This window comes from Podospora pseudopauciseta, chromosome 4 (genome assembly GCF_035222475.1).
Source record: "Podospora pseudopauciseta strain CBS 411.78 chromosome 4, whole genome shotgun sequence".
Classification (NCBI taxonomy): Eukaryota; Fungi; Ascomycota; class Sordariomycetes; order Sordariales; family Podosporaceae; genus Podospora; species Podospora pseudopauciseta.
Genome location: NC_085894.1, coordinates 507,069 through 532,698, shown reverse-complemented (window position 1 = coordinate 532,698; position 25,630 = coordinate 507,069). Strand labels below are relative to the sequence as shown.

Here is a 25,630-nt window from a genome sequence, read left to right as displayed (position 1 = left end):
ATGGCTCGAAGCTTGTTTCCACGACGACTTGCTCGCCAAGATGGCCACTCAACAAAGTGAATAAGAGCTCAATGAGTGTCGAAAATTCTGAATCGGCCACAACGGGCACGCATCTCTCACCGCCTCCATAGTCAACCTACCTGGGGAGCAACCTCCCTTACTTAAAACTTATACTCCCAGACAACATCCTCCCACCCCTCCCTCCTCCGAACCTTCGCCCCAAAACCCGCCCCATAATCCTTTGGCCTGGTAGCCGCATCAACAATACTCGCCGTCCCCCTCTCAGGCTCCCTCCACTCCCCCTCCCCATCCAAACCCCCAACCTCAAACCCAACCAGCAATGTCGTCATGACAGCCATCATCTCCGCCAAGGCAAAGTGCCTCCCCGGACAGAGATGCAATCCACCGCCAAACGGCTGATGAGCCACCTTGAACGCCCTCTCCTCTTCCTTCGTTAACCCCAAAAACCGATCAGGCTTGAAATCTAGGTACTTCTCTCCCCAGTATTCCGGAAGAAAGTGAGATGCCCCAATCGACATTTGAACCACGCTTCCCTTTGCGAGAAAATATGTTTGTCCCGTCTTGGGGGACGTGATAGTCGTGTCTTGTATCGCCGTCCTCGTGGCGATTTGGTGGACGGTGAGACGGAGGGTTTCTCTGTAGCAGCTCCACAGAAAAGGTGTTTTCTCTTCGAGCACAGCTGACGAGACGGCCAGTTTTGCTTTGGGGCCGTCTCTGGTGAGCAAGTTATCTTCTACTTCTTTCCTGAGTTGCTCGGCGATAGCCGGCCGCGTAAAGACATGGCTAAAGAACCAGAACAGAGTCGGGACGGTGTTGGTCATTGCTGCGAGAGGGAGGAGGGTTTCAATCTTGGCGATGTCCTCCACTGGGAGACCGGCGTTGCGCATTTCCTGCGCACGAAGACGAACAAGGGCAGAGGCGGCAGGGTGCTGTTCTGCCTGGGAGGAGTAGTAAGGAGTCAAGGCTTGGGCTAGCCTTATACGCCCGAGGTGGCCTTTCTTGGCGATGAAGGACGGCAGGATGTCCATCATCAGCGCCATGATGGACTCGTTGTAGTCCCAGAAAGATTGTAGTAGGCTCGGGTCCTGGGAGAAAGGGTCCTGGTGCTTACCATACACCGGTGGTGTCGTGGCCTTTGCGACAATGTCCCTAATCCAAAGCCAAACACTGGGGATGTTTTGTTGTTGGTTGGACTTGGAGAAGGAGGTAAATTGCCGGGATACTTCTTGCAAGGCGGCCTCGATAAAAGTTTGCTGTAGCTGCCCAGAGAAACTAGTCGGGATGGCGTGCAGCATCATGCGGTCTTGAAGCACGTCGCCCTGCTCGCTCATCATGAGGTCGACGGTGCCTTTGCTGGCTTTTATCAACGGCGCGACGGCAGCTCTGACCTGGGGTTTCGTTGAGAGGTGCTTGTTCTTGAGGCCGGCTGAGATCAAGGAGGGGTCAAAGATGGCGTACAGCTTTCCTGTGAGCATAGGAAGTGTGACGATTGGCTGCTTGGATTTGCGCTGTAGAATTCGGTGGTAATCTGCCTGGTGTCGGATTAACCCGATGATGTGTCCGATGAACGGGATGGTGGGTTTCAGAAGAGGTGGTTCCCGCGGGTCTGCTCTTCTTGGTGTCGCAAGCGTGTTGATGAACACGGCGAGGATGATGGCAGCTATCGCCACGGCAATGGGGAAGCTGGGTGGCAGCCAAGTAAGGGCATGTCGAAGTGCCATCATCATCGTTGGTTGAGTTTGGGGACGACCAGAAAGAATTTGCGAGGACTTGCAAGACTTGGGAGTTGGGTCTGGACACTGGGAAGCTGTTGGTTCAGGTTCGCATTTTCCCCCGCCAAGCACCAACAAGTCCAAAGAGGAAGACAAGATGATTGGGCCATGACACGCCCAAAGTTAAGCTGGGAGCTCTAGGGCTGACTTCACCTTGAGGTTACACGTAGTGGATTTCTTCGGCAATAACGCTCACCTCGCGGCAATATCGGTGAAGCCAAGGTGAGCGGCCAGCACAAGGCCGATGCTGCCCCTTGGATGGCAATTGGCAAAAACACGTGCCTCATCCATGCATCGGATCTGCCCCTCTTCGTCCCCCACTCGACCTGGTTCTCGGATTGGAAGGTGGTGTAGCTCCCCTGGCATGTCTCCATCAGAGGTGAAATTTGCACACATTTGGTGTGATCGGCGTGGGCAGCAATGAATTCGCTGCCGGCCAGCACGTGGGCGCAATAACTGGAAAACTGTCGATGGTATCACGGATAGGAACTGAGGCCCGGAGATGATCACTCCTGAGTTTGTCAACATTTCACCATTGACGCAGGACGGGTTGCAAGATCTCTTGCATACCAAGATAGAATTACCCGGCCAATAAACTACATTTCTGAGAGTGCGTGTTCCTTACAATGACGTACCAGCACACGATGGCTACCATTCTCCTATGGTTCCCAGGGTTGTTAAAAGGAAACATGTTTCTTCCCAGCATAGATCCATCACGGCTTTCGTCTTTGCACTTTCCAGACCGAGCAAGTCGGAGATCAATCAGTCGTCATTTCGATCATGAAAGTCGTCATTCTCTCCGCTCTTGCGGCCGTAGCGACCGCCGTTGAACTCTCGACCAACCTCAACTACCACAGTCCCTCTACCCGTCACTCCGACCTGGGGATCGACCTCCCCACCGTCCAGCGCCGCACCCTCAAGCGCGACTCGGTCCCGTACTCTCCCGATGATCTGAACTTCACCCACGGTATAGCCTCTGGAGATCCCTACCCAACAAGTGTCATCCTCTGGACCCGCGTCGCTCCGTCTTTAGCGTCCGACCTCGGCAACATCACGGTCGAAGGCAACGTCCCGCTCTACTCTCACGAGACAGAGCGATACATCATAGCTGATCCCAATCCCATCTGTGTCGATTGGGCTGTTTGGCCTGCCACATCCTCCAATGCCACCAGGTGGAAGCGTCAAGGGAATGAGACTGTGGTTGCCAGCGGCAGGGCGTACACCACGAGCGACATTGACTTCACCATCAAAGTCGAGGCTGGGGGTTTGAGCCCGTTTACTGAGTACAACTACCAGTTCACTATTTGTGGGTCGGACAAGGAGAGTAGGATTGGCAAGACAAAGACGACGCCGGATAAAAATGATAATGTTAGCGAGGTGAAGTTGGCCGTGTTCAGTTGCAGCAACTTTCGTGAGTGATGGTTTTCTTTTAGCTTTGTTTACCTTTTTGTTCAGGGGTGAAAAGGGGGCTAAGTACCTACCATCGATAGCAAACGGGCACTTCAACGCGTATGGGAATGCTGCGAGGAAGGGAGGGTTGGACTATGTGGTTAGTGCTTGTAATCCTCGCATTTGGAACGGGAAGAGAAATGCTGAAGGTTCTAGATCCATCTTGGAGATTACATCTACGAGAGTGCCGGTGGCGGCGAGAGGGCACATGATCCCCCGCGCGTGACCTTCACGTTGGGTGACTATCGGACTCGTCATGGCCAGGTAAGCGCCTGGTTAGATCAAGTTTCTCGAGTGTTGCTGACAAGGAGTCATTAGTACCGAACCGACCCGGATCTCCAGCTCTTGGCAGCAAATCACCCCTGGATTCCTACATGGGATGATCATGAAGTGGCGAACAATGGCTACCGAGATGGGTTCAGTGCGCTCAACAACACCGAGGCTTCGTTCCGCCAAGGTGGCCGGATGGTTAGTGTCGACCAGAGAAAGATGAATGCTGTCAGGGCGTATTTTGAGTGGATGCCTATCAGGTGAGAAGTGGTGTTACCATGTCTTACCCTACATGTGCTGACCTGAAAATGATAGACAGGTAGATCTAGACGACAATCTCCGCATCTGGCGGTCGTTTGAACTGGGCAACCTCGCAGATCTCATCATTTTGGACACGAGAAACTACGACCGGAGCATCACTTCCCTCGGCTGGAACGACGCCTACATTGAGCTCATCCGCGATGAGGCCTCCCGGTCTCTCATGGGCGGAAGACAGGAGAGCTGGTTCTATCGTACTCTGAAAGAGTCCAAGGATCGGGGTGCCAAGTGGAGGATTATAGGCAGCCAAGTTATTTTTTCTGGTGCGGACGGAGCTGGTACTGACACTTGGGGTGTGAGTATATCTCCTTATGGAAGCGAATTACAATCCTGCCTGACTGACAATGGCGGTTGGACAGGGATATACCGCCAACCGTAACCGCACTCTGCAAACTCTCATCGACAATGACATCGACAACAATGTCTTCCTCGCCGGTGATAGCCATCGTAATTGGGTGAGTTTAACCCCGGCCACGTCCGTTGCTCCGAAATTGACACGGGAGGTAATCAGGTCGCCGACGTCACATGGCTAGGCGAGTTGGATTACAACCCTGCCACCGGGTCAGGCTCCCTGGGTGTAGAATTCGCTGGTACAGCTGTCAGCTCAAGTGGTCGGGCCGGTCCGATCAGTGCTGCCAACACTTACGCCCGAAATAGAGTGAGGGATACCGACGTGCTTCAGTGGCATGAGGGGTACTACAGGGGATATTTTGTCTTGTCTGTGCACAAGGACAAGGTGACCGCTGGTTTCTTTGGTTTGTGCAACCAAACTTTGAATCTCCTCGGTAACGCCAAGTGCTGACATTGGATGGCTAGGATCACCCACGGTTGCAACGAGGAATCCTTGGGAACTACCCCTGGCGAATTTGACTGTTCTTTCGGGAGAAAACAAACTCTCCCGCCCTGTAGCTGGCGGGAAGGTAGAGGCTGGGTTTGCAAAGGGGGGAACTACCACGGGGACCAACCTGACTTTGAACACTGAGACGAAGAAGTGGGAAGTGATCGGCTTCGATGAGATGTTTATTTCTCGTTGATAGACCGGGAAGGGAATCCTGTCAGCTTTTTGTCTTGAACTCCCCATGTCAATTTGGACCAATGGGGATAAGCACATATTGGCATGTCATATTGCCACTATAGAAACTTCAACTAATGCAAAGGCAAGGTATGGGAAGATATGTCGTACCAGGCACCTGTAGATAATTACCAATGATTGATGATCATCTTAGTCAGAGCTAGTCGACACCTCGGGCTCTAGAGGAATCGCAACTAAAGACCTTTGGGTGAGAAGCCCTGGCAACACAAAGCCCTCGCATCACAGAGACTCGGACTTAGAAAGCCACCTCGCACTAGAAGCATGGCCTGACATTGTGTGACTTTTCCTGCCGCGGGATGCGAACCTACGTAGCATAACCACTGAAGCAAGGACTAAACACAATCTCCTTTAGGTTAAGCGATCTAGATCCTTGTTGTTAGACGCGGCGGAACGTCGTGAGCCCGAAATGATTGCCCAAAGAGTCTTCAACTGGGCAGAACCGTAACGCTAAAGGTTGCCGGTTCAAAGAGCCAATACAACTTATAAAAAGGGGCTGTCTGCCCCATCAAAGCCTCTTCATTCACTCCATCACCGCAACCTTGACTCTTGTCTTCACCACCACCTTGCCTCCAGCCCACAGACAAAATGTTCAACCTCAAGAACATCATCACTCTGCTCGCCGTCGGAGTTCTCTCCGTCAGCGCTGCTCCCGCTGCTGATGTCCCGGTGGCCGAGGCTGAACCCGCGCTTGTCGATCGCCAGATCAGTGCCCGGGTGTTCGCCTGCGAGCACATCCGGAGTCAAGGTGCCTGCATCACGTTCAATGCTCCTATCGCTCAATGCTGTGAGTGACACCAACTTTCTGGGGGTGCCAGGGCAGTGCTGACATACTGATCCCATCACTTAGTCAACGTCCCCGCAGCCTGGAACGACAGGATCAGCACGATCATCAACCAGGATAGAAACCTCTTCCGCTGCGTGTGGTTCGAGTAAGTACTTCCCCGTCTTGCGAACACTGCTTTGACAGCTCTAACAAAAGACATTCAGGCATGGCGGCTGCAGTGGTCGCTCATACGCCAACCAGGTGGACGACCATCTCGGTGACGGCGACGGGTACTTCAATGACCGGATCAGCTCCATCAGGTGCGGCTAGAGCAAGGTCGCGTCGGTACGGTCGAGCCCAAAGCCACGGTTGGTGAGATTCTTGGCGTTGCTGCTGCTGCTGCGGCGGCGCCGTAAGAAGATATGTGCCAACGGGTATTGAGGATGACCAAGCTACTGGGCGTGATGATCTGAAGACAACGGGGTAGCATGATGGACAACAACACTCTCTCTCTTACTTCTCTTTCTTTAGCCGACCCGAGGGGGGGAGATGGGAAGGGCATGAAGCCGGCCATGTCCGCTATTCCTGTTTCTTGCCTGGCGGTCGGTGACTCTTTACTTCCCTGTCTGTTTCAACCGATGATACCTATTGTCAGGTTGGAGAGATTTTGTGCCTAGCAGAAAAGATTACGGGTTCAAAGAACATGATGAACTGTCGTTCCTTGGGCCCTGCAAATGTGAAATTTAGTGTCTGATACCACTTCAAATTACCTGAGCTTCGATCCTTTTTAGGTTACAGCGGAACGAGATAGCCCATGTCATTTAGACTGCCGTTCTGCCTGCTAGCCTGGTTTTATTCCAGCTAGTAACTTGATCTAGTTCTCTAGGACGTAGGACACTGGCCCAAAAGGTGAAGCAGAATATGGTGAAAGTGGTGATAATGAACAAATATAAGCAGCAGAGAGTAACCACAGAAAAGTGTGCAAAATACAAGCCCTGGGAGCAACCTGTGTACGCGGGCCTGGAAAAGGTGGGACCAGAGCCCTGAAAGCAACCATATGTTTCAAGTTGTTTGGAAGATAACTGTAGAGAGCTTCTATCCAATACCATCTAAACTTTGACTCAATGAAGGTACCTTGTCTTCTCCAACTACGATTTCAGAAGTGAGGATGTTTCCACGGAAAGTAACCCGCAGTAAGTTAGCCGGCTCTTGGCATCGTCTCTGAATTGCTTCTTTTCCAGCACGCACCACCATTGATGACCAGGGTTCTACCTCCAAGCTTGATTTCTCATCTTGGCTATTGTCACTTTCCAATCACAACCCCGGCGAAAAACAGTAACAGGTATGGTGCGATAGCTTCTCTCCTGATATGGACTGGGGTCATGTCGGCCTGGCCTTCGACCCCTCATTTCTCTCTCAACATCACAACCACGCAACACCGTAACAAAGTTTCACCACTCTCCGTGAACTTGCCACACCAATCCAGGTTGTTTCCAACTTCCCGACTCGGATAAACCAGCATTCGCACAAGTTCAAACTCGAAGCCAAACTCAACCTAGCGTCGTTAACAGCAGGCGGACCTCGCCGATCACCACGGAGCACTCCTTGTTTATTCCCTCAAACCCACCATTTATTCTCCCACATCGACTCCCTCTTTTTTCAGACTCATCCTTCCACTCTCGCCATCAATCTCATACGGCCCCGAAGCCATCATGCCCGTCACCACAGTCGGAATAGCAGGCATAACCGGCCGCCTCGCCCGCCTAATAACCCATCACCTCCTCGCCCTCTCCCCCACCCTCACCATCAAAGGTTACTGCCGCGACCTCTCCACAGCCACCTCCTACCCAACCCTCAAAAACATCACCATCACCCAAGGCGACCCATACGACCCCACCGCCCTACGTCATTTTGTCTCGGGATGTGACGTGGTGATCTGCGGCTTTTTCGGCGACCCCCGCCTCATGACCGAGGGGCAGAAACTCCTCATTGAGGCGTGCGAAGCTGAAGGGGTGAAAAGGTATGTCGCGGGGGATTGGACGCTGGATTATGATAAACTTCAGTATGGGGAGCACCCTCAGAAGGATTGCCAGAAGAGGGTGAAGGAGTTTCTCCAGGAGGACGGGAGGAAGGTCAAGGGGGTGCATATGTTGATTGGGATTTTTTACGAGACGTTTTGGAGTGATTATTTTGGGGTTTTTAGGCCGGGGGAGGGGGAGGGGGTGGTGATGAGGTATTGGGGGACTGGGGAGGAGGTTTGGGAGGGGTTGAGTTATGATGATGCTGCTAGGTATTCTGCCAACGTGGCGCTGGATGAGGAGGCGGTGGGGGTTGTGACTTGTGAGTGATGGCAACTAAGCCAGTTGTGTGTGTATGTGTGTGTGTGTGTGCGTGAGCAGGTGGCTAATCATGGATCAGTTCTTGGTGACAGGAAGAGTACAAAGCAGCTTGCGGCCGAGTTTGAGGAGGTTTATGGAGTAGCTCCGAGGTTGGATTGTTTGGGTACGGTGGAGGAGTTGCAGACCAAGATGGAGACCACGCGCGAGAAAGAGCCGCAAAATATCTTTGCTTGGTTGGCTGAGTATGTTTTTTATAGACGTTCCAGTTGTGTGATGGGTGGGAAAGCTAACAGTGTTGTAGTAACTACCAGACTTATATCATGAACGGACAGACCTATGTTCCAACCAAACTGGATAATGGGCGCTATCCAGATGTCAAGCCGCTGACATTCAAGGAGTTCCTTCAGAACCACAAGGTGGAAGAGTTGAACGGCTTGTATACTAAGGCGGCTGCAGATCTCTGAGAAAGCAAGATCACTGAATAACGACTGTACGAGAAACGAAGGGAATATCATAGAAATAAGAAATCGAAACTTGCCCAAAATCTATCAGATTGACCGGCCCCGAGTCATCTGATCGGATGCGATGACATGCAGCTTGGACCCTGATCCTCCCGGCCCCGAATCGGCTCGGTGCGGTCCCTTCGTACCCGGCCGGGACTTTGTCAATTCGCCCGAGGCAGCCGTGGCCGGTGGCTGGGCATGTCTGCATGCCTGTGGCGCACGTGGAGGGCTTCTGCAGTTCTAATCATCACGTAATACCAACGGGCTATCATCACGTGCCAAGACACCTAAGGTACGCAGCGATTCTTTCGCTGCAACATCTCACCGAGGATTTCACGAATTTCCTCTTTCAGGCCAGCAAAGCGTATAGGAATAACATCCGCGCTGTTGTGTTACTCCAAGTCCAAAGTCTTGAAGAGGCACGAAGGGGGGGCATGGCCTTAAAAAGTTAAAACAAGTCCCAAAACCGGGACTGCTAAGGGCCAACCGCATCTTGAACAGACCAATAGCGGCCTCGCCCACCCACCCATCATTCACTGACATCCCGTCTGTTTTCGGGGGCCCAGACATGCAGAATGGCACCTGTTCCACTCCCCATCTGTCTCGTCCCAAGTTTTCGTTTCTGCCGTGTCGCTCTCGGGCGGGAGACTGCCGAACCTTCTTTTTCTTTAATGGATAGGGTAGCAAGTCCGCTGAAATCCGTGAAGTCCGGCTGGGAGGGTGCTGGCTGTGCCTCCCCACGCTATGCCTCGGGGGGGTTCAAGGGTCGACCCGCAAGTGGATAGCACTTGTGTGTATGCAAGTAACTCGGGGGCGGGGAGGGACGCTACGTAAAATCCTTCCCGAACTTTGGCAACTTGTGCTATCGTTCTTGTGCCCCTGTGATATTAACCTCCAATGTGATGGCCTACCTACTGTGAGATGAACTCATGTCTGCATGTCATCGGGAATGTCATCTCGATCTCCCAACATGTCACAAAGTTCCATGATTTGGTGTATCACAGAACCATCTCTCCCCAGCTGGGGCAGATCCTTCAAGCAAGAACAGCCAGAAAAGACAGAAGGATCGCGGCTGTCCGGTAGTTCTGGCGATTAGTACTACAACCTTACACCAGAAATTAGACGCCAACAGGATGTCACAAGCTGACAGGCGGCAGTGTTTATTTGTGCCACCATTACATCGCTTGGGAAAAGAACATGCTGATCTGCATGTTGACTTGCTGACCTTGTGTCTCTTGGGACTAAAGCAACGCTTTTCCCACACACCACCAGCAGCTTTCTGACTAGGACTATCGTCTTGTTGGTCATATTTGGCTCTTGGCCTTGCGGTCTGACTTGGCCCTACAAGGACTTGGCCACCAATCTGGTCCACCGTTGCTGCTTGATGTACACCAGGGGCCGCGATTCCTCTCCTTTCTTTGCAGGTCTTGTGTAACCAACCTTCTACACCCTATTGCTGCAATGGGATCCCCGGGATCCTGGTAACCGTCGACCCCTCCCCTGTCATGCCCCAGAAACCTCAGTGGCACATCTGCCGTTCTTGACCACCATGAGGCACGTACAACTTCACTTGATGTAGCACTGAAGCACGCAAAACATAAATCCTTCCCGTTGGTACCAGAACACAGATAACTCCGGGGTCCCAGCGTTCGTCTTCCAGGTTCACCTTTCTCGTTGTCAAAGCTTTTCCCTCTTAATTCTCCGCGTTCATCCTCCACAGATCCTACTCTTCGGTTCCGGCGCAATTTATCCACCTCACCCCAGCAATCGTTTGAGATGCCAGTGAATGGCAAAGGATTTGCTTCCCATCCTTGACCGCTAGATTTGAGCACTGCCCTACAAGATCGCCAAGATGGTCCAACTGGACAACTTCAGCACGGAGCAAAAACAACAGTACATCCTCGCCACCGTGGTCATCGGCCTGATCCTGTCAACTGGGTCACATGTAGCGAGAATATACGCGCGGCTAAAGATCATAAAGGAGTTACGAAGGGAAGACTGGTGCATGACGGGTGGTCTACTACTGAGCTATGGAACAGTGGCATGTTTGCTCTACGGTACGACATCCTCTTTCCACATACTTGAATTAGGTATGCTTTAATCACACTCTGGGACTAACAAAAACAACAGGTTTACCCAACCAAGGCGTCCCAATCCCTGTCCTCGGGAAAGAACGCTTCAAAGAATTCCTCCTCATGATCTGGATCATCCAGAAACTCCAACCCCCAACCCTCTTCCTCATCAAACTCTCGTTCATCATCTTCCATATGACAATCTTCCAAGGCGCCACCTTCCGGCGCATCTCCTGGATCGTCGCCATCCTCACAGGCTGCTGGGCAGTCGCCAACGTTTTGGGCACAACCCTCCAGTGCAAACCCCCTTCCTTCTTCTGGGATAAGGACCAAACAGGCTCCTGCCTCCAAGACCCAGTCCACAGGATGGGTGTCCCCAACGCAATCATCAGCTCGCTAGGGGACGTCATCATTTTCGTGATGCCCATCCCGCCGTTGATGAAACTTCGGGTGCCGAGGAGGACAAAAATCGGTTTAGTGGGGGTCTTTAGTCTCGGTGTTTTGTACGTCGTTCCCCCTCCCTTTCCACCACCACTACTCCCAGGAACTAACCAAACCAGCGTCCTCGTAGCCAGCTTCTTCCGCTGGATAGCCCTCATCGGCTCCGACAGGGACATCTTCAACTCGTCCCAGGTCCAAACCGGCGTGTGGACCTACCTCGAAATGTCGGTCGGCATCACCTGCGGGAACCTCCCCTTCTTGGCTCCCCTGCTGGGGTGTGTCGGGCCAACGAGGAAGTCGCATATGCCTGCTTTGTCGACGAGGGAAGAATACTATGCTAGGAATCTGAAGGTTGATCCACTTGCTAGTGGGACGTCGCAGAATACCGCCAGTACTATCACCAGAGGGCAGAAGCCGCTGCCGATGGTGCCGGGTCAGCACCGGCCGAAGAGGGAGGGGTTCACGAGGTTGTATGATAGGGGCGGGCAGGGGAGGGATGGAAGCTTGAGGACGCTGCCGAGTGAGTTTGACATGGAGATGCAGGCTATTGATGCGATGGGGTTGGAGAGGGAGTCTGGGGAGGAGTTGGTGGGTGATAGACAGGGGGAGAGGGGGAGGGGGGAGGTGGATGGGGGATTTTCTTGAGTCGAAAGTGGGAGGGAGGTGTCTAATATGCTTTTGTTTCTTTCTTTCGTGTGTGATGATATCCTGGGGCTGGGGGGCGATGGTTGTACACCACGGGTTTTGTGTATGTATGATGAAGACATGCAGCATGTATCAAGTAATGTTAAACACGATATTTACTTTTTGATGTAAAAGTCCAGGAATGCCAACGTTTTATTTCGAGTCTCGGAGTTGGTGTTGAACCCGAGGAAAGGCATACTTTTTTGCCCAGCCCCTAGCAAGCGCCGTCCTTGGCACCAGGACCGCTGTAGTTCTGGCACGGGGTCTTGGCATCAGTGCAGACATTCACCAAGGTGGCCTTGTCACCGTTGGCCTTGGTGATGCCGACAACCTCGCCACCCTTGCGGGCGGTGACACCCTCGACGTAGACTTCGCGGGCGCACTTCTGGCACTGCGAGGCTGTTAGTACACGTCTCGCAAACCATGCCGAATCGGGTTAACCTACTGTTCCGCACGAGCGATAGACCTTGCCGTAGTTCTCGGCATAGAAGTTGATGATCTACCGAGGATGTTAGAGTTGGACGTTCCATGAGGGGTGCTTTGTGGAACACTCACGTTGACACGGCCGCAACCGTTGTGCTGGATCACCTTGTCAGAGGCGTGGTAGGCACCACCACCAATAATGTTGGTGACATCTCCCGGACGGTCGTCCTTCTGTAATTGGGGTTAGATCGGACCGTAGAACTCTGGCGGTCGGAGACCGGTTCACTTACGATGGAGATGGCATCCTCGCAGACGTCCTCGAACCAGATGAACTCGAGGTTGCAGCCGCCACCTTTGCAGTAGACACCCTCACCGACGGTCTTACCGATGATGACGTTGCGGAGAGTACCACCACGCTCAACAACGAAAGCGGTGTCCTTCTCACCACCTTCACTCTGGCCATTGCAGCTGCTGGGGTTTCTGTCAAACTTGCGCCAGCCACCGTCGTAGACCTGACCAGCCTTGACGTAGATGGGCGCAGTCAGAGCCACATTCCCAGTGGCCTTGGGAAGGCCGCCGGTGTAGCCCAGGCAGGCCAATGCCGTAGGGGCAGTGGCGAGAAGGGTGAGAGCGATCTGTCCGGCGTTGGAGAACATTTTGGGCTGTTTACTGTCGATGAATGATTGACCGACCACAATCTCGAAACATATGGGCTGTTGACAGTTGCTTTATAGATCAGACGAAACCTGTCATTCAACTTGATTCTCGCAAGCATACCTACCTTACGGAACAACCCGTTCTACCTTTCGCCGTAACTCCATGTCATACGAGCCATATCTCGGTCAGAAAAGGACTAGAGTCTGCATACAGTTAGGTGCAGGTATTGGCAACCGGCGATGCTCCCTGTTCCGATCCACGGAAGGACGGAGGTCCTCCATACGCTCAGAGAACCCCGGGATAATTGTGAACGGGAGATCCACGGTGTTTCGTATTTTCCTGCCATGTGTCACGACGATACCGTTACGATGGAGACCATCTCGGCCTCGTCCAAGAATGAGCAGTGGGCCGAGGTGCGGCCCTGCTTCCTTGATGAAGCTGTCACCGACATGGCTTGGCAAGTGTCGACGTCAAGCTGCACCCCGGATTTGATTTCTCCGCCTGGGTTGGCGTCGGGAGTTGAGAGCCCCTGAGCTTCCTAGCTCCTAATCCGGAAAGTCCTCCGCTACCGAAGATCAACTAGGCGGACAGTGAGAACGTACCGAGGGGTAGGATTAGTTGAGAATATTCACTTTCCAAATTCTAGTGAACGTCCAACCCCACCGGAAGGCCGCTTTTAGCTTGGTGGAAAAAAATGCTACCAAGTCTTCGACTACCTAGTTCGATGGTATCAACAACGCCGCCGTCAATGTCTGTGCAAACTTACCATTCATCAACCCTGCACCATGATCCCCGCGAACCGGAGCATCTCAAACCATGGACTCGGGGCCGTTCTCCGCATGGCACCCCCGCAGGTGGGCCCCGTGCTGTCTCAGTTGGATGGATTTTATCCACCAAACAAATGCCGCTCCAGCCACCCTCTCTCCCCACATCCTCCGTTGCATTCCCATGAAACAGACTCCTTAACTTTATAATACGGCATCGTCCTCTTGTACTCCATCTTTTCTCTTCTTGAATCCAACATTGATGGCAGTGAAAACCGGTTCCAAAGATCACGTGAGCCAAGCTACCCCTGAATCCCTTGACCCATCACCGCTAGTGGCGTCGGAGCTCGACCTCTCTCTTTCTTTATCAAGTTCACATTCTGAAGACTGTGCCTCTGCTCAAAAGCCACCTCAGTGATCGCGGGAACCACGAAAACTGCTGAGACAGATCTTCACGGCGAGAGTGTTGTCGCCCTCCACCTCCCCCAGACATCAAGGGGGGCTTGTCTCTGCCGCGTGGGGTAGGTAGCTGTGTTCCAGGTTGTTATCTTAAAGTTACACAAAAGACGGGAAAATGTGACGTTTGTTTTTAGCTCGTACTTCGCCCAACCAGGTGAAGCTCTACTATCCTATGATCTGTGGCGCATAAGCGGTCAATATATCATTCAAACATTGATCCTTCACCATCAACATGATGAACCATGGTCCCTCTCTACTGCTGGTGAAAAGTCTTTGGTGTGAATGTGACATTTCACCCTACCCCTCTTGCCAAAACGCACCGAGAATCAATAAACAGTGCGCCAGGCAAGCCACGGCAGGTAGCATTGGTCATGAGCGGGAGTCAACCGCATAGTGGCTGCATAATGTAGCATTCATCAACTCAGCCCTACGCATGCCCTCCACCAGTACCGGGCACGTTAACGATCTAGACCCCTCCTCTTCTGCATGTCTAGCCGTGAAATGTTTGGTTCCAGCTGGACTTTGGCAGCATCTTGGCTTCTGTTTGGCTGCCGCTAGAGCAGAGTGTCGGTACAGGGCTGAGTTACGCAAGCCATTGCGATAAAGACGAAACGCAGATCCCAAGAAACGACGAATGATCGTGGAGGTGACGGTCGAGAGACATGGCTGCCTTGGCCTTCCTGTCCGCGGCGACATCCGTGGTGTCTTTGCGGAATTCGGTCAGAGGAGATGACGCGGTGGATAAATAGCTGGGTTGGTGTGTCGTTGAAAGGCTCCATCTTCTACATCCTGTGTTCAAAGATTTGACTTCACCCTTCAGATCTGATCAGAAACAATAACGAACCTAGCACCTACCATACCTATCTCACGTTCCACAACACCAAAAATGTCAACCTCCAACGAACCCCAAATCGTCCCCGGCCAATGGATCGTCACCCTTCGCCCCTACGCCACCTCGGCCATCAAATCCTCCCACGTCTCCCTCCTCCACAATCTCACTGACGACAGCTCCTCCCCCGTCAACGTCTCCATCAACTCCGAGTTCGACCTTCCCGAAATCAGGGGGTACACCGCCGCCTTCGACGAAGCTACCAAAGCCGAGCTCGAAGCCCTCCCCGAAATAGCCGACATCGAACCCGTCCAAATCTTCAAGCACTGCGCCGCCGTCACCCAATCCAACGCCCCCTGGGGCCTCGCCCGCATCTCCACCCGCTCTAAGCTTCCCCCCGCCGGTCCCTACACCTACAAGTACACCAACACCGGCGAAGGCGCCATCGCCTACGTCATCGACACCGGCATCAACGACGCCCACGTCGACTTTGAGGGGCGCGCTTCAAAGGGCCCAAAGTTTGTCACTGTTGCTGCTGGGGTGGAGGTTAGCGATGAGGATTTGAACGGGCATGGCACGCACGTTGCGGGGACGATTGCGGGGAAGACGTATGGGGTTGCTAAGAAGGCGCAGGTGATTGGGATCAAGGTGTTTGATGACTCGCCTGAGCCGGGGGCGCAGACGGGTGATATTATTAGTGCGTTGGATTATGTGGTCAAAGAGTTCAAGGAGCATGGGAAGCCGAGTGTGGTGAACTTGAGTCTGGGTGGCGGTGCGTCCCCTGCGATGGACAAGGCGGTTGCGAGCGCGGTCAGGAGCGGTGTCACTGTGGTTGTGGCGGCTGGTAACGAGGCAGTGAGCTTTTTTCTATGAGATCTATGTTTGGGAGGAAGGATTGCTAACACATGGACAGAGACAGGCCACCACCAGCTCTCCGGCTAGAGAGCCTCTCGCTATCACTGTTGGTGCGAGCGATGTTGGTGACAAGGTATGGCAAACCACCGTGAGTGTCGAGTCACTCCAACATGCTAACGCATTCGTCATCTAGGCCGCCAACTTCTCCAACTACGGCAAGATGGTCGACATCTTTGCCCCCGGAGTCCAAATCCTATCCACCTGGATCGGGGGCACCGAAGCTACCAACACTATCAGCGGCACCTCAATGGGTATGTCCCCAACCGACCTGAAATCTCTACGTCGACCTACGTCGCTAACAAGCTCGTGAAAAGCATCCCCTCATGTGGCTGGCGCAGTTGCCCAGATCATCGGCGCCGAGCCCACGGAACCTCTTCTTGTGGTTCCCAAGCTCCTCCAGTGGGCCGAGAAGAATGACCTCAGCGGTCTCAAGGAGCGGACCATCAATGCCCTTTTGCAGATTTCTGACGCTTGAAAGTTTGTAAAAGAAACTGAAGTGGCAGAGTGGCTGGTGGAGATGGACGTCAGTGTTGGGTGCGGGGGAGAAGCGGAGAGAGTCGTAGCCGAGGCCTTGGCTGAGCTATGTCAAGATGTTTTTGTGGCAAAGATCAGGAGAAAGATTGCTCCGTATGATGAAGATCTTAAGATAACCTGGAATCAAGTCTGGTGCTTATTTTTATGTAGAGCAGTTTTGAATCTGATGATTGCTCTCACACGAAAGAAGAAGGTAAATCAGGTGATGCTGCTTGCTCGTGAGACGTTCACTTTTGCTGTTTCGGGCTCCAGGGAGAATTCCTCCGTGTGTGCTCCCGCACAAATCAAGCGACAAGCGCCTGCTTCTCGCTTAATTCCCTCGGCTGTGGCACGATCAACACGCGCTTCTCCTTTTCTTATTCACTCCAGTTCCTCCGTAGACTGGAGATGTTTTCGAAGGCGGGGCGTACCAGCCCTATCTAGGGCAAGCTTCAACACAAGTGCTACGACATATCGCAGTCTAGATGGCGTTCTGACATCGACTACGGATAGATTTCGCCGATCCAGGGTCCACTTCCCGTGTTCCTTCCCGTCAGACAAAAGGACGATCTGGGGGAGGCTTGTCGTAGTTGCTTCAACGGGGTTAGCGCACTCCACAGTGCTGACGCCGTGACGGTTACAATATCGAATGGGGATGGCGAACTGTCAGGAACAAAACAACGAGAGATACGACGTCAATGATCTTGACCTGCCTGATACAGAGAAGTGTATGTTTATATGCGCCGATCATTAAGGGTCTACGCGCTGTCCTATCCCGCAACCAGCCACTGTCAAGGTTTGGCGAGCAGCTTGGAGAGCCCCTTGACGGACGCTTTGATGGACAACTTGACAGGCTTCGAAGCACATGGAGAGACCTACAACAGGCAACTGCAAACGAATATGTGTTCTCGATAGGTATCAGTGAAACTTCTTTTGTATGAACTGGGTGTACGGCACAAGCTTCTTGGGCTACTACGATCTAGATCTCAACGGCGACGCCATCGACCAAATCGCTGACCGAGAGCCATTCCATTTTTGACGTTCCTGCATATAGCCGAGAGCCTCAACGGGAGAAGCCCACAATTCCCTGGGAAAAATAAGGTAGACAACGACGGTAGCCAAGACCATGCTCCCGGAGGCTCTCCGCCACCCCTCCACATCATTCGATGGCCTCCGGTTACCCGGTTTGACCGTGCGATTCAGGAGCATAGATCTGAGCAGCAATCACTTCTAACGTGAAATTGACTTCAGATCAAGCCAGTGCTTTGTAATAGATGCCTTGTAGATAGCTGAAATATCCATACGAGTAGATCAACTCTAACACTTCCAACATCAAAGTTCTCGATCAGTTCAGAAGAGGCACTCGAATCTGGAGAGGGGTCCAGGTCGCCCGATTACACCCTCTGTACGCATGATCTCAACCACTTTGCAGATCCTGCGGTTCGGTGCAACCCCAAAAGTGAGGCTCTAGCTGAACAGAGACAGCTTGCACCCTCAACGTTACAACGGCTACACAGCTACCCGCCCGCCTCAACCATTGGCCACTCACTCCCATCGAATCATCTCACACAACATGCACCTGTAGCAGGTAGTACTGATGACAACAGCATCCAAAAACACATCATGAGCTCCACAGATCGACTACACCGAGGAGTAAGACGGAAAGACTCGAGACCGTTTGCTTGTGAAGGATCATCTCGAGATTTTGTCTATAAAAGAGAGCCATCGTCACGACATCGAGACGCCTTTTCTCATCATCCTCACCATCAAGCCTTCAGACAAGCCATCTACTCAAGACAAATCTTCACTTTCCAACCAACCAACCAAAACCATCAAAATGCAGCTCTCCACCCTCCTCGTCGCCGCCCTCGCTGGCACCTCCTCCGCCTACACCCTCTCCGTCTACAGCGCCGACAACTACCAGGGCACCCAGAAGAGCTACTCCACCGCCGGCTCCCGCAACGTCGGCTTCACTGTCAAGTCCTGGATCTGGGAGTCCAAGCTCGGTGATGGCTGCTGGTGAGACGAAACCCCCCTCCAAAGAGACCAGCTCGGCTTCCCCTGTGCTAACACAAATGATGCCACAGCGTGAACTTCTGCAAGGGCTCCACCTCTCAGGGCCGCTACTGCGGCAGCGCCCGCAAGGCCGTCTCCTCTGCTGGTGTCAACAAGGTCGTCACTGGCTGCGGCAGCGCTGTTCTCAACTGCTAAATGTAGTTGCATGTGAGGGATGATGGAAGAATGCGATAGGCCAAATGTATTGCAGATGGATGATATTGAGGAGGATCTTCGCTACCACCTTGTCAACTGTGGGATAAATTGACTATCGTGATGTTCACCTTTTGCTCTCTTTTTGTGACATTGAGGTTCCTGCACAGATGTGATGTGGTGTTATGAATGTTTGAGATCCAGTCCCGCGAGGTGAGTCCTTGTCACTTGTCCTTGGTGCCGGATTGAAAGCTTGCCAACAGCCTTGCCCACACAAGTATGAAAACCACATGAGATAAATAGGTGTTGTACAGATCAGGTACCCATCTAGCTTGACATTATGATTTCCACGGAACCTTTTCCATACCTTATTGATGTTACAGTGCATCACAGTTTATGCAATCTGGACTATGCATTTCACAAGATAATCACAAGTTGTCATGGTAACACGGACCGTTGGTTCACCAAACATTGACATTCCATTTGGTTATCTACACTCCCCAAGCTAGCAGTAAAGACTATCCCCTGACTCTAAAGCCGCCCCGTTCGGTCTTCTCCTTACGCCCCAACGCAAACAGCAAATCCCAACCACAAGTTGGTGCAAGTAGAGTTGATCTCGGGATTCCAAGCATAAAACTGCGCAAGCGTGACCCCATAGCTGGCAGCGATAATCTCGCAAGTATCCCCGGTCTCAACAGTGTGGAACAGCCAGCAGGTAGAAGGCAACCCGGGCATCTGAGGGGAGGTGTTGGTAGGGGTGCTGGTAGGGCCACCAGAGGTGGTGGTGGTGCCGCCGTTCCCAGCGGTGCTGGTAACAGTAGCGGTTGTTGTTGTGCCGCCATTGTCATTGGTGCTCGTGACAGTGTTGGTTGTTGTTGTGCCGCCGTTGTCAGCGGTGCTGGTCACGGTGGCGGTGGTGGTGCCGCCGCTCGAGGAGACGCCGGTGCAGACAAAGTAGTTGAGCCAGAGGTTGGTGCAGCCCGCGTTGACTTCGGAGTTCCAGGAGAGGAACTGGGCGACCGAGATGCCGTTGGCGGCGGCGATAACGGCGCAGGTGTCGCCGCTTTGGACGTAGTGGTAGCGGTTGCAGTTGGGGGCGAGGCCGGGCATTTGAGGGGACTGGGCCGAGGCCAGGGTGGCGAACCCGGTGAGGATGGCGGTGGAGAGAGTGAACTTCATCTTGAGGGTTGAAGAGAAGAAGATTTGAAGGTGGAAATGAAGTTGATGATGCTGGTGAGGATGGAGATGAGATGCTGGCGAGGGTGAGGAGAGAATCCAGATGGTTGAGGGTCGATGGCCTCCCCTTTATATTTTTTTCTCTCTCTCTCTCTATTCACGACGACAGTTGATGATATCCTCAGCCTTGTTCACATCTGTCCCCATCCGCCAAGGCGGATGGCGTGGCTCTTGCCCAGCAATATGCCGACGGGGATACAACGTGTAAGCGAAACGAACTATCGACACATCTAAACCCACTTTCCAGGATTGTAGTGAGCATGGCAGCAGCTATCATTGGGTGCACTCGGCACCGTTCCTGTGCCGAGTCTCATGCTAGAAGTTTCTTGTACAATTTTGCTGATGCCTAGCATGCAGGCTCGTGATAACCAAGCTTTTCATGTAGAGACAAGCATAGGACACATGCGTCCACGTCGCATCGCGACGACACTCTGCTGACATCTTCCGGTTCGCCTACGCAACACGGGAAAGGCTCGTGTTGAGACGGCTCGTAGGGCTTACCTACACTTCCGGAATGCGACATGCAAACAGGTTTCTTGCATAACCGAACAGATCCCCTATTCAGCTTCAACCTTTGCAACTCACCGCCGTCAATGTTAATGGACTCGGAGGTACGGATCTGTGAAGCCTTGACAAATTGATTGAGGCTAGCTGCGCGGGGGCCAAACTGCTCGCGATCCAAAAGTCATATTGGCTCCATTGTATGCAAGCCGGCAAAGGCCGTGACGGGATAGCGTGACTCTCACGCCGATTAACGGACCTTATCAGACAATCCATGAAGCTACGGTTGAGTCAAATCAAGGCCAAAACGAACACTTCGGCGTTCGCCAAGTAGATAGTATCTTAGGCAACCCGTTTTCAAGTGTTGGCGAGCTGGTCGCATCTCCAAACGTCCTCAGTGTCCAGGTCGGTTAGCGAACAGGCGGGGGTTGGGACAGTGAAAGTGGTCACTGGCGCGCAAAGTGAGGCAAAAGGTGGTGAGAAAAGTGATGATGGTGAAATTTAACAGAGAGAGAAAAGAAAACTACAAAGTGTGTGATATACGCAACAAAATCCCAATCCAGAGCAACCAACATGTGGACCTGACAGAAAAGGTTGGACCAGGTGAATTGGGAGCAATAACACGGAGACTGTGATGTCAAGGTTCCATGCGTCATCATGCTGGTCTTTTGGATGAGGAACATGCCCTAGCAAGCTTTCTTCTCATGAGGCATGTTGTAGGGAGACGCAAGTCATCCGGCCACCTATATTCTAGCTTGACTGAAAGAAAGAATAGCACTCTCATGTATTGTAAAGTTTTGGCTCGTAGTCAAGGCCTTGGAAAACACAAATCCAGAGGGAGGGCGGTTTCCTGCTGTGCTTGAGATTCGACCGATATCGAATACACTCAGGTATTACTCAAGATGAGCCGTTTCACTAGTCCCTGTGCCCATGATATACTGTTGTTTCGTGCGGATATGTGGTGATTGTTTTGATCTGCTGCTCCTTTTCTAGAGGTGAAAGGTTAAATAGGTATATAAGAAATGGCTGTTGACAAACGGAGGTCTTCGATCCCATATTCATGCTGACTGGTGGTTTCTCTTGATTGCTGAAGCTTTCCTTCCATCCGGTGAAAGTCTTGCATCTCTTCTTATCATCAGCACACCAACTTTTCTCCTCCATCTCGATCATATCTATCAACGCATATTGTACGGGTAGGGCTGTTGGGGATTTCTTGTGATGTCATGTCAGTATTCCTCGGAGGACAGCTGTGATATTTCGGGCAGGTTGCTCCTAGGGCTTCTGCGCTGTGGGCCACAGGTTAGCTGTTGATATAGATAGATTTCTACTCTCCGGAGCCGATTTTCCAGTGCCGTACAATACCATCACTTTTCTCACAGTTCTGCTGGCACGCTTCACAACAACTCAGATGACATCTATGATTCACGATGATGGGTTAGGTATCCTGAGATGACAAGGATTCTCGGACCTCAGCTGGACGCTAGCAGATCATCGAGCATATTTCGGGTTGCGGCTCAAAGGATGCGGCAGCATGGAGTTCAGCTGAGGAAAGGGGGCCAATCAGACATGACCATATCGATGCGCAATTTCCACACAATTCCAACCAGTTCAGACCATTGACAGCGCCAAGGAGATCTCGAATCATGGTAGGAACATTGAAAAGCAAAATGCCCCCGTTGCGGGCTGGCCAAAGGTTGTTGTTGTCTTTTGCCACACTCACTTTAGTCACTCTTTTCGTCCCATCATCATTATCGTAAACGATGAAGCAGGGACTTGCGTTCGTTTCGGCCTTTGGGTTACTTCAACTGGCATCTGCCGCCTGCTGCCGCACAAACAAATGCTTCAAGGCCGTTGCTGATCCCTTGGTTGATGGCCTACAGGATTGCTCATTGGCTTTCGAGATAGTCACAGTCACGCCCCAAGTCACCACTGTTACCGAGACTGTGACGGAAGTTCCGACCGAGTATGTCAGCGTGGTCGAGACAGATGCCACGACGGCAACAGTTTATTCGACTGTCGAGACCGAAACATTGCTCAACACCATCAGCACCACGGTGACTGGCACGACGACTCAGCTCTCCCTGGTCTACGTTACCCGCGCATATAACACCGTTACAGTCTTGGTCACATCCACCACGACAGTTCTGCCGAGTGCTGCGACTCAAATCGTGGCGCGCGCCGCCGATACCGACCTGGCACACACTAGGGGCACCCTGGCGCCATTCATTCCAAGCTACGCCTCAGCACATTGTCCATCATGGGAGAAGTATATTTCGGTCTGCAAGTGCGCAGGAGCCACCCAGGAGACTATTACCGTTTCACCCTCGGCCGCCACAGTGACCGTCACCTTCACCGACAACGTGGCTGCCACAACGATCCCGATTCCCGTTACTCTTTCCACCACCACCACGGTCATCGACGAAGTAACTGCCACAGAATACAACACCCAGACTGAAACGGCCTCGGTCACTGCCACCGCCGTGACTACGGCAACAGGGAACGTCTTGGTCATAGGTTCAACAACCACCGTTACATCAACCATCACCTCCACCGTGGTCGCCCCAGCAGAAAGATGCAGTAACGTCGCCAACTTCAACGCCGTCGCGACTGATTCCGCCAACAGCCAGCGCTACCTCTTTTCCCAGCTGATCAACGGCATGGCCGGCTTGTACGGCAGTATGGATTGGGCATCAGCGCCAGTCGAGCCTGGCATCGACGTCTACAAGATGTACAAATGGGTCTTGGACGAGGAGGGGTACCTGGCAACTCTTTACCTTGTTGGGCAGTCTACCTACAAGGTCAGTGCTTGGGTGAGCCCAGGGAGCGCTGCGTCTGTTCGGCTTCAGGTGAGGACGGGTGCCGAGTATAGTCCTGCATATTCTATCAGGGTGAAGGGGTGTGTTAGCACGGCGACTGGCGAGCTCACGCTTGATGTTGGCGGCAGGAAGAATATTTTGTTGTGTGGCAACAATCAGGTGTTCCTGTCGAGTGGGGATGGGTCCGACACTGGGTTGAGCTGCACGAGGATGTATCCCAAGGCTATTACTGTGTAGTTTATGTGTCGGTTTATCTGTCGGGAAGGAAACAAAGTATGCCTATAGATACCTAGCAAGGTGCCTTAATTTGTAAATACTTAACAGTAATCACATCCCTTCTGTCAACTCCATCAAGACACACACACACCCAGGGCAGTAAGATTCAAACTACCACCAACAACCAACAGCATCATGCACCTATGGCACGTCATGAACGTTGACACTTTTCGCCCTCAAAAGAGGGGTAAAAGCATGATATAACTCAACATTTCCTGTAAAAGCAGATCTTTGTTGACCTTGCCCGCCATTCTTCCTTGTTGACACCACAAACACCCCCCAATCCACCACAATGGCAACAACCCCCAACCTCCACCAAACCCTCCACCTCACCCTCAAAACCTTCCTCCACGGCCCCATCGAAGCAACAACCCAGAAAAACCCCTCCCTCCTCTCTTCCGTCCTCTCCCCCGACTGCCTCCACTACATCGCCCCCGCATCTTTCCTCACTAGCATAGGCGCACCGCCAGACTTTGCCTTTGACGTGGCGACATGGGAGGCTCAATACGCGAGTGAATCCCGGTTCGTCGGGACCAGATCGGTAGATATCATGCCTTTGGTTGTCGACGCAGAGACAATGACTGGGGCCGCGAGGACGGTGTACGTTGACAATTTGCACCTGGCGAATGGGGAGAACGAGGAGGTAAAGCTGGATGTCTCGTGGTTTGTGAAGTTTAATGAGAACGGGAAGAAGATTACGGAGGTGACGGAGATTTTGGATGGGTTGGTTTTTGTGGAGGTGCATAGGAGGATTCGGGAGTTCAAGGAGGATGGCAAGGGTAAGGCTGGTGCCTAGGAGGAATTGGAAGGGCTCTGGATGTTATTCTCACCGACAGATGCTGTGCTTTGACTGGCACTGATGAGGAGTTGATAATATACATTCAAGATATTTATTATTAGCTGTATTCAAGTTCCTGTCCCCCTCGGCTTCAACCCCTCTTTGAACTTGTGTAAATATTACCGTCGCCAAATGCCAGCACGACGTTCTTGTACCTTATAGCCGTGTCTTTTTTGAACAAAAGTTCTCATATACTCGGTAGGGCTGACATCTCCTTGTTTTCCCCTTCCCCTGCCCACAGCCGCCTTGGCCTTGCTGCACCCATAAGCTCACCCCTGTAGCGGTGACGAATCACTCGACTCTCCTTCCAGACATATTCCTGCCTTCTCCCAATGCACCCTCGTATCTGCACACCGCGCGTACCTTGTGAGCAAATATCAACTACTCGACATGCATCTCTTTCAACTTGGTAGGGTAAGATCCTTTTGGCTCGTATAGCGACGCGGACAGATACACCATCTTCAATTATCCAATCACCTCCCATGTTGTTTTGTTTCAGGCTCCCCAGTGTAAGCATGTTCGGGGTTTATACGTTCGGCGGTATGATATGCTGTTCAGGGATCTTAGGTGCAGCGAGATACTTGGCGGTATGACTTCGTTGCTGGTTAGGTACCTAGGTAGGTGATATGATGTGATTCAAGGAAAGACGGAAGGGGGTTATTCTCGTCAAGTGAAGTACTATAAAGTCATCATTCCCTCCCGAATCAAAAGTAAACAGCATCCTCACCATCATCATCATCATCAAATCTTCATATCAACAAGCCCTCCATACTACCCTGACAATGAAGCTCTCCACCATCTCAACCCTCGCAGGCCTCGCCTCGACCGCAACGGCAGCTGCCATCCCCATCGGCATCAGTACCGGCTTCCCCATCAATCTCCCCATCGCAACCAGCATTCCTGTCGGCTTTCCTGGTACCCCCGGCACCGTGACGGCCACTAGGGGCACCACCAGTGTCCGCGACACCGTCACAGCTACTAGTGTGCCCGGCACCGTCACAGCTACCAGCGCTGCCGGCACCGTGACCGCCACGAGGGTCGCCACCAGCGTTCCGGGCACTGTCACAGCTACCAGCGCTCCCGGCACTGTAACCGCCACTAGGGCCGCGACCAGTGTCCCCGGCACGGTGACTGCAACTTCTGTTGTTCCTGGCACCTCCGCATGTGCAGTTCCCGGTGTCCCCGGAACAGTCACTGCGAGCGCTCCCGGAATCCCCATCTCTGTGGGAAGCACCCTATCCGTTCCGGGCGGTACACTGACAACCAGCAGGTTGTCTGCTCCGGGCGTGACCGTGACGTGGACTGCTACCAGCATCCCCGGAGTGACAACCACCTGGATTGCCACCAGCGTGCCAGCCGTCACCACCAGAAGGGTTGTTACCACCAAGTGGTAGTTCCATTCATACCTCCACTGTCATGCCGTGACTTGTCGACAAACTCACCCTTTTCCGGTCGCTCTGTGGCTGCGTC

At 52.7% G+C, this 25,630-nt stretch overlaps 13 protein-coding genes across 13 annotated transcripts; 9 read left to right on the top strand and 4 right to left on the bottom strand.

Annotated features, from left to right (window-relative positions):
* Positions 1-161: 161 nt before the first annotated feature.
* QC763_0062110 (uncharacterized protein) lies at positions 162-1,912 on the bottom strand (the record flags this gene model as incomplete). The annotated part of the gene is made up of 2 exons (XM_062905868.1): positions 1,245-1,912; positions 162-1,154 (listed from the first exon to the last, which is right to left on the bottom strand). The coding sequence occupies exons 1-2, from the start codon at positions 1,746-1,748 to the stop codon at positions 162-164; spliced, it is 1,497 nt and encodes a 498-aa protein (XP_062765373.1). The 5' UTR covers positions 1,749-1,912.
* Positions 1,913-2,293: 381 nt separating this feature from the next.
* On the top strand, positions 2,294-5,163 carry QC763_0062100 (uncharacterized protein). The gene is made up of 9 exons (XM_062905867.1): positions 2,294-2,403; positions 2,457-3,204; positions 3,284-3,342; positions 3,399-3,506; positions 3,561-3,772; positions 3,828-4,125; positions 4,190-4,277; positions 4,334-4,585; positions 4,647-5,163. Exons 2-9 carry the CDS (start codon positions 2,574-2,576, stop codon positions 4,862-4,864), a joined length of 1,866 nt encoding a protein of 621 aa, XP_062765372.1. The 5' UTR covers positions 2,294-2,403; positions 2,457-2,573; the 3' UTR covers positions 4,865-5,163.
* A 345-nt stretch (positions 5,164-5,508) lies between these two features.
* Positions 5,509-6,016, top strand: QC763_0062090 (uncharacterized protein; the record flags this gene model as incomplete). The annotated part of the gene is made up of 3 exons (XM_062905866.1): positions 5,509-5,707; positions 5,786-5,852; positions 5,911-6,016. 3 exons carry the CDS (start codon positions 5,509-5,511, stop codon positions 6,014-6,016), a joined length of 372 nt encoding a protein of 123 aa, XP_062765371.1.
* A 940-nt stretch (positions 6,017-6,956) lies between these two features.
* On the top strand, positions 6,957-8,643 carry QC763_401510 (uncharacterized protein). Its single transcript, XM_062911781.1, has 3 exons — positions 6,957-8,026; positions 8,105-8,267; positions 8,327-8,643. The coding sequence occupies exons 1-3, from the start codon at positions 7,399-7,401 to the stop codon at positions 8,487-8,489; spliced, it is 954 nt and encodes a 317-aa protein (XP_062765370.1). The 5' UTR covers positions 6,957-7,398; the 3' UTR covers positions 8,490-8,643.
* A 1,432-nt stretch (positions 8,644-10,075) lies between these two features.
* QC763_401500 (uncharacterized protein) lies at positions 10,076-11,686 on the top strand (the record flags this gene model as incomplete). Its single annotated transcript, XM_062911780.1, has 3 exons — positions 10,076-10,585; positions 10,659-11,103; positions 11,161-11,686. The coding sequence occupies exons 1-3, from the start codon at positions 10,381-10,383 to the stop codon at positions 11,684-11,686; spliced, it is 1,176 nt and encodes a 391-aa protein (XP_062765369.1). The 5' UTR covers positions 10,076-10,380.
* A 253-nt stretch (positions 11,687-11,939) lies between these two features.
* QC763_401490 (uncharacterized protein) lies at positions 11,940-12,804 on the bottom strand (the record flags this gene model as incomplete). The annotated part of the gene is made up of 4 exons (XM_062911779.1): positions 11,940-12,110; positions 12,171-12,224; positions 12,275-12,379; positions 12,439-12,804. 4 exons carry the CDS (start codon positions 12,802-12,804, stop codon positions 11,940-11,942), a joined length of 696 nt encoding a protein of 231 aa, XP_062765368.1.
* Positions 12,805-13,154: 350 nt separating this feature from the next.
* Positions 13,155-13,624, bottom strand: QC763_0062050 (uncharacterized protein; the record flags this gene model as incomplete). The annotated part of the gene is made up of 2 exons (XM_062905865.1): positions 13,572-13,624; positions 13,155-13,339 (listed from the first exon to the last, which is right to left on the bottom strand). The coding sequence occupies exons 1-2, from the start codon at positions 13,576-13,578 to the stop codon at positions 13,155-13,157; spliced, it is 192 nt and encodes a 63-aa protein (XP_062765367.1). The 5' UTR covers positions 13,579-13,624.
* An 897-nt stretch (positions 13,625-14,521) lies between these two features.
* QC763_401480 (uncharacterized protein) lies at positions 14,522-16,492 on the top strand. The gene is made up of 4 exons (XM_062911778.1): positions 14,522-15,712; positions 15,771-15,845; positions 15,906-16,023; positions 16,087-16,492. The coding sequence occupies exons 1-4, from the start codon at positions 14,915-14,917 to the stop codon at positions 16,245-16,247; spliced, it is 1,152 nt and encodes a 383-aa protein (XP_062765366.1). The 5' UTR covers positions 14,522-14,914; the 3' UTR covers positions 16,248-16,492.
* A 1,377-nt stretch (positions 16,493-17,869) lies between these two features.
* On the top strand, positions 17,870-18,644 carry QC763_401470 (uncharacterized protein). The gene is made up of 2 exons (XM_062911777.1): positions 17,870-18,304; positions 18,373-18,644. Exons 1-2 carry the CDS (start codon positions 18,123-18,125, stop codon positions 18,494-18,496), a joined length of 306 nt encoding a protein of 101 aa, XP_062765365.1. The 5' UTR covers positions 17,870-18,122; the 3' UTR covers positions 18,497-18,644.
* A 407-nt stretch (positions 18,645-19,051) lies between these two features.
* QC763_401460 (uncharacterized protein) lies at positions 19,052-19,672 on the bottom strand (the record flags this gene model as incomplete). The annotated part of the gene is made up of 1 exon (XM_062911776.1): positions 19,052-19,672. One exon carries the CDS (start codon positions 19,670-19,672, stop codon positions 19,052-19,054), a length of 621 nt encoding a protein of 206 aa, XP_062765364.1.
* A 2,318-nt stretch (positions 19,673-21,990) lies between these two features.
* QC763_401450 (uncharacterized protein) lies at positions 21,991-23,283 on the top strand (the record flags this gene model as incomplete). The annotated part of the gene is made up of 1 exon (XM_062911775.1): positions 21,991-23,283. The coding sequence occupies one exon, from the start codon at positions 21,991-21,993 to the stop codon at positions 23,281-23,283; it is 1,293 nt and encodes a 430-aa protein (XP_062765363.1).
* A 331-nt stretch (positions 23,284-23,614) lies between these two features.
* QC763_0062000 (uncharacterized protein) lies at positions 23,615-24,118 on the top strand (the record flags this gene model as incomplete). The annotated part of the gene is made up of 1 exon (XM_062905864.1): positions 23,615-24,118. The coding sequence occupies one exon, from the start codon at positions 23,615-23,617 to the stop codon at positions 24,116-24,118; it is 504 nt and encodes a 167-aa protein (XP_062765362.1).
* Positions 24,119-24,942: 824 nt separating this feature from the next.
* On the top strand, positions 24,943-25,554 carry QC763_401445 (uncharacterized protein; the record flags this gene model as incomplete). The annotated part of the gene is made up of 1 exon (XM_062911774.1): positions 24,943-25,554. The coding sequence occupies one exon, from the start codon at positions 24,943-24,945 to the stop codon at positions 25,552-25,554; it is 612 nt and encodes a 203-aa protein (XP_062765361.1).
* Positions 25,555-25,630: the final 76 nt, after the last annotated feature.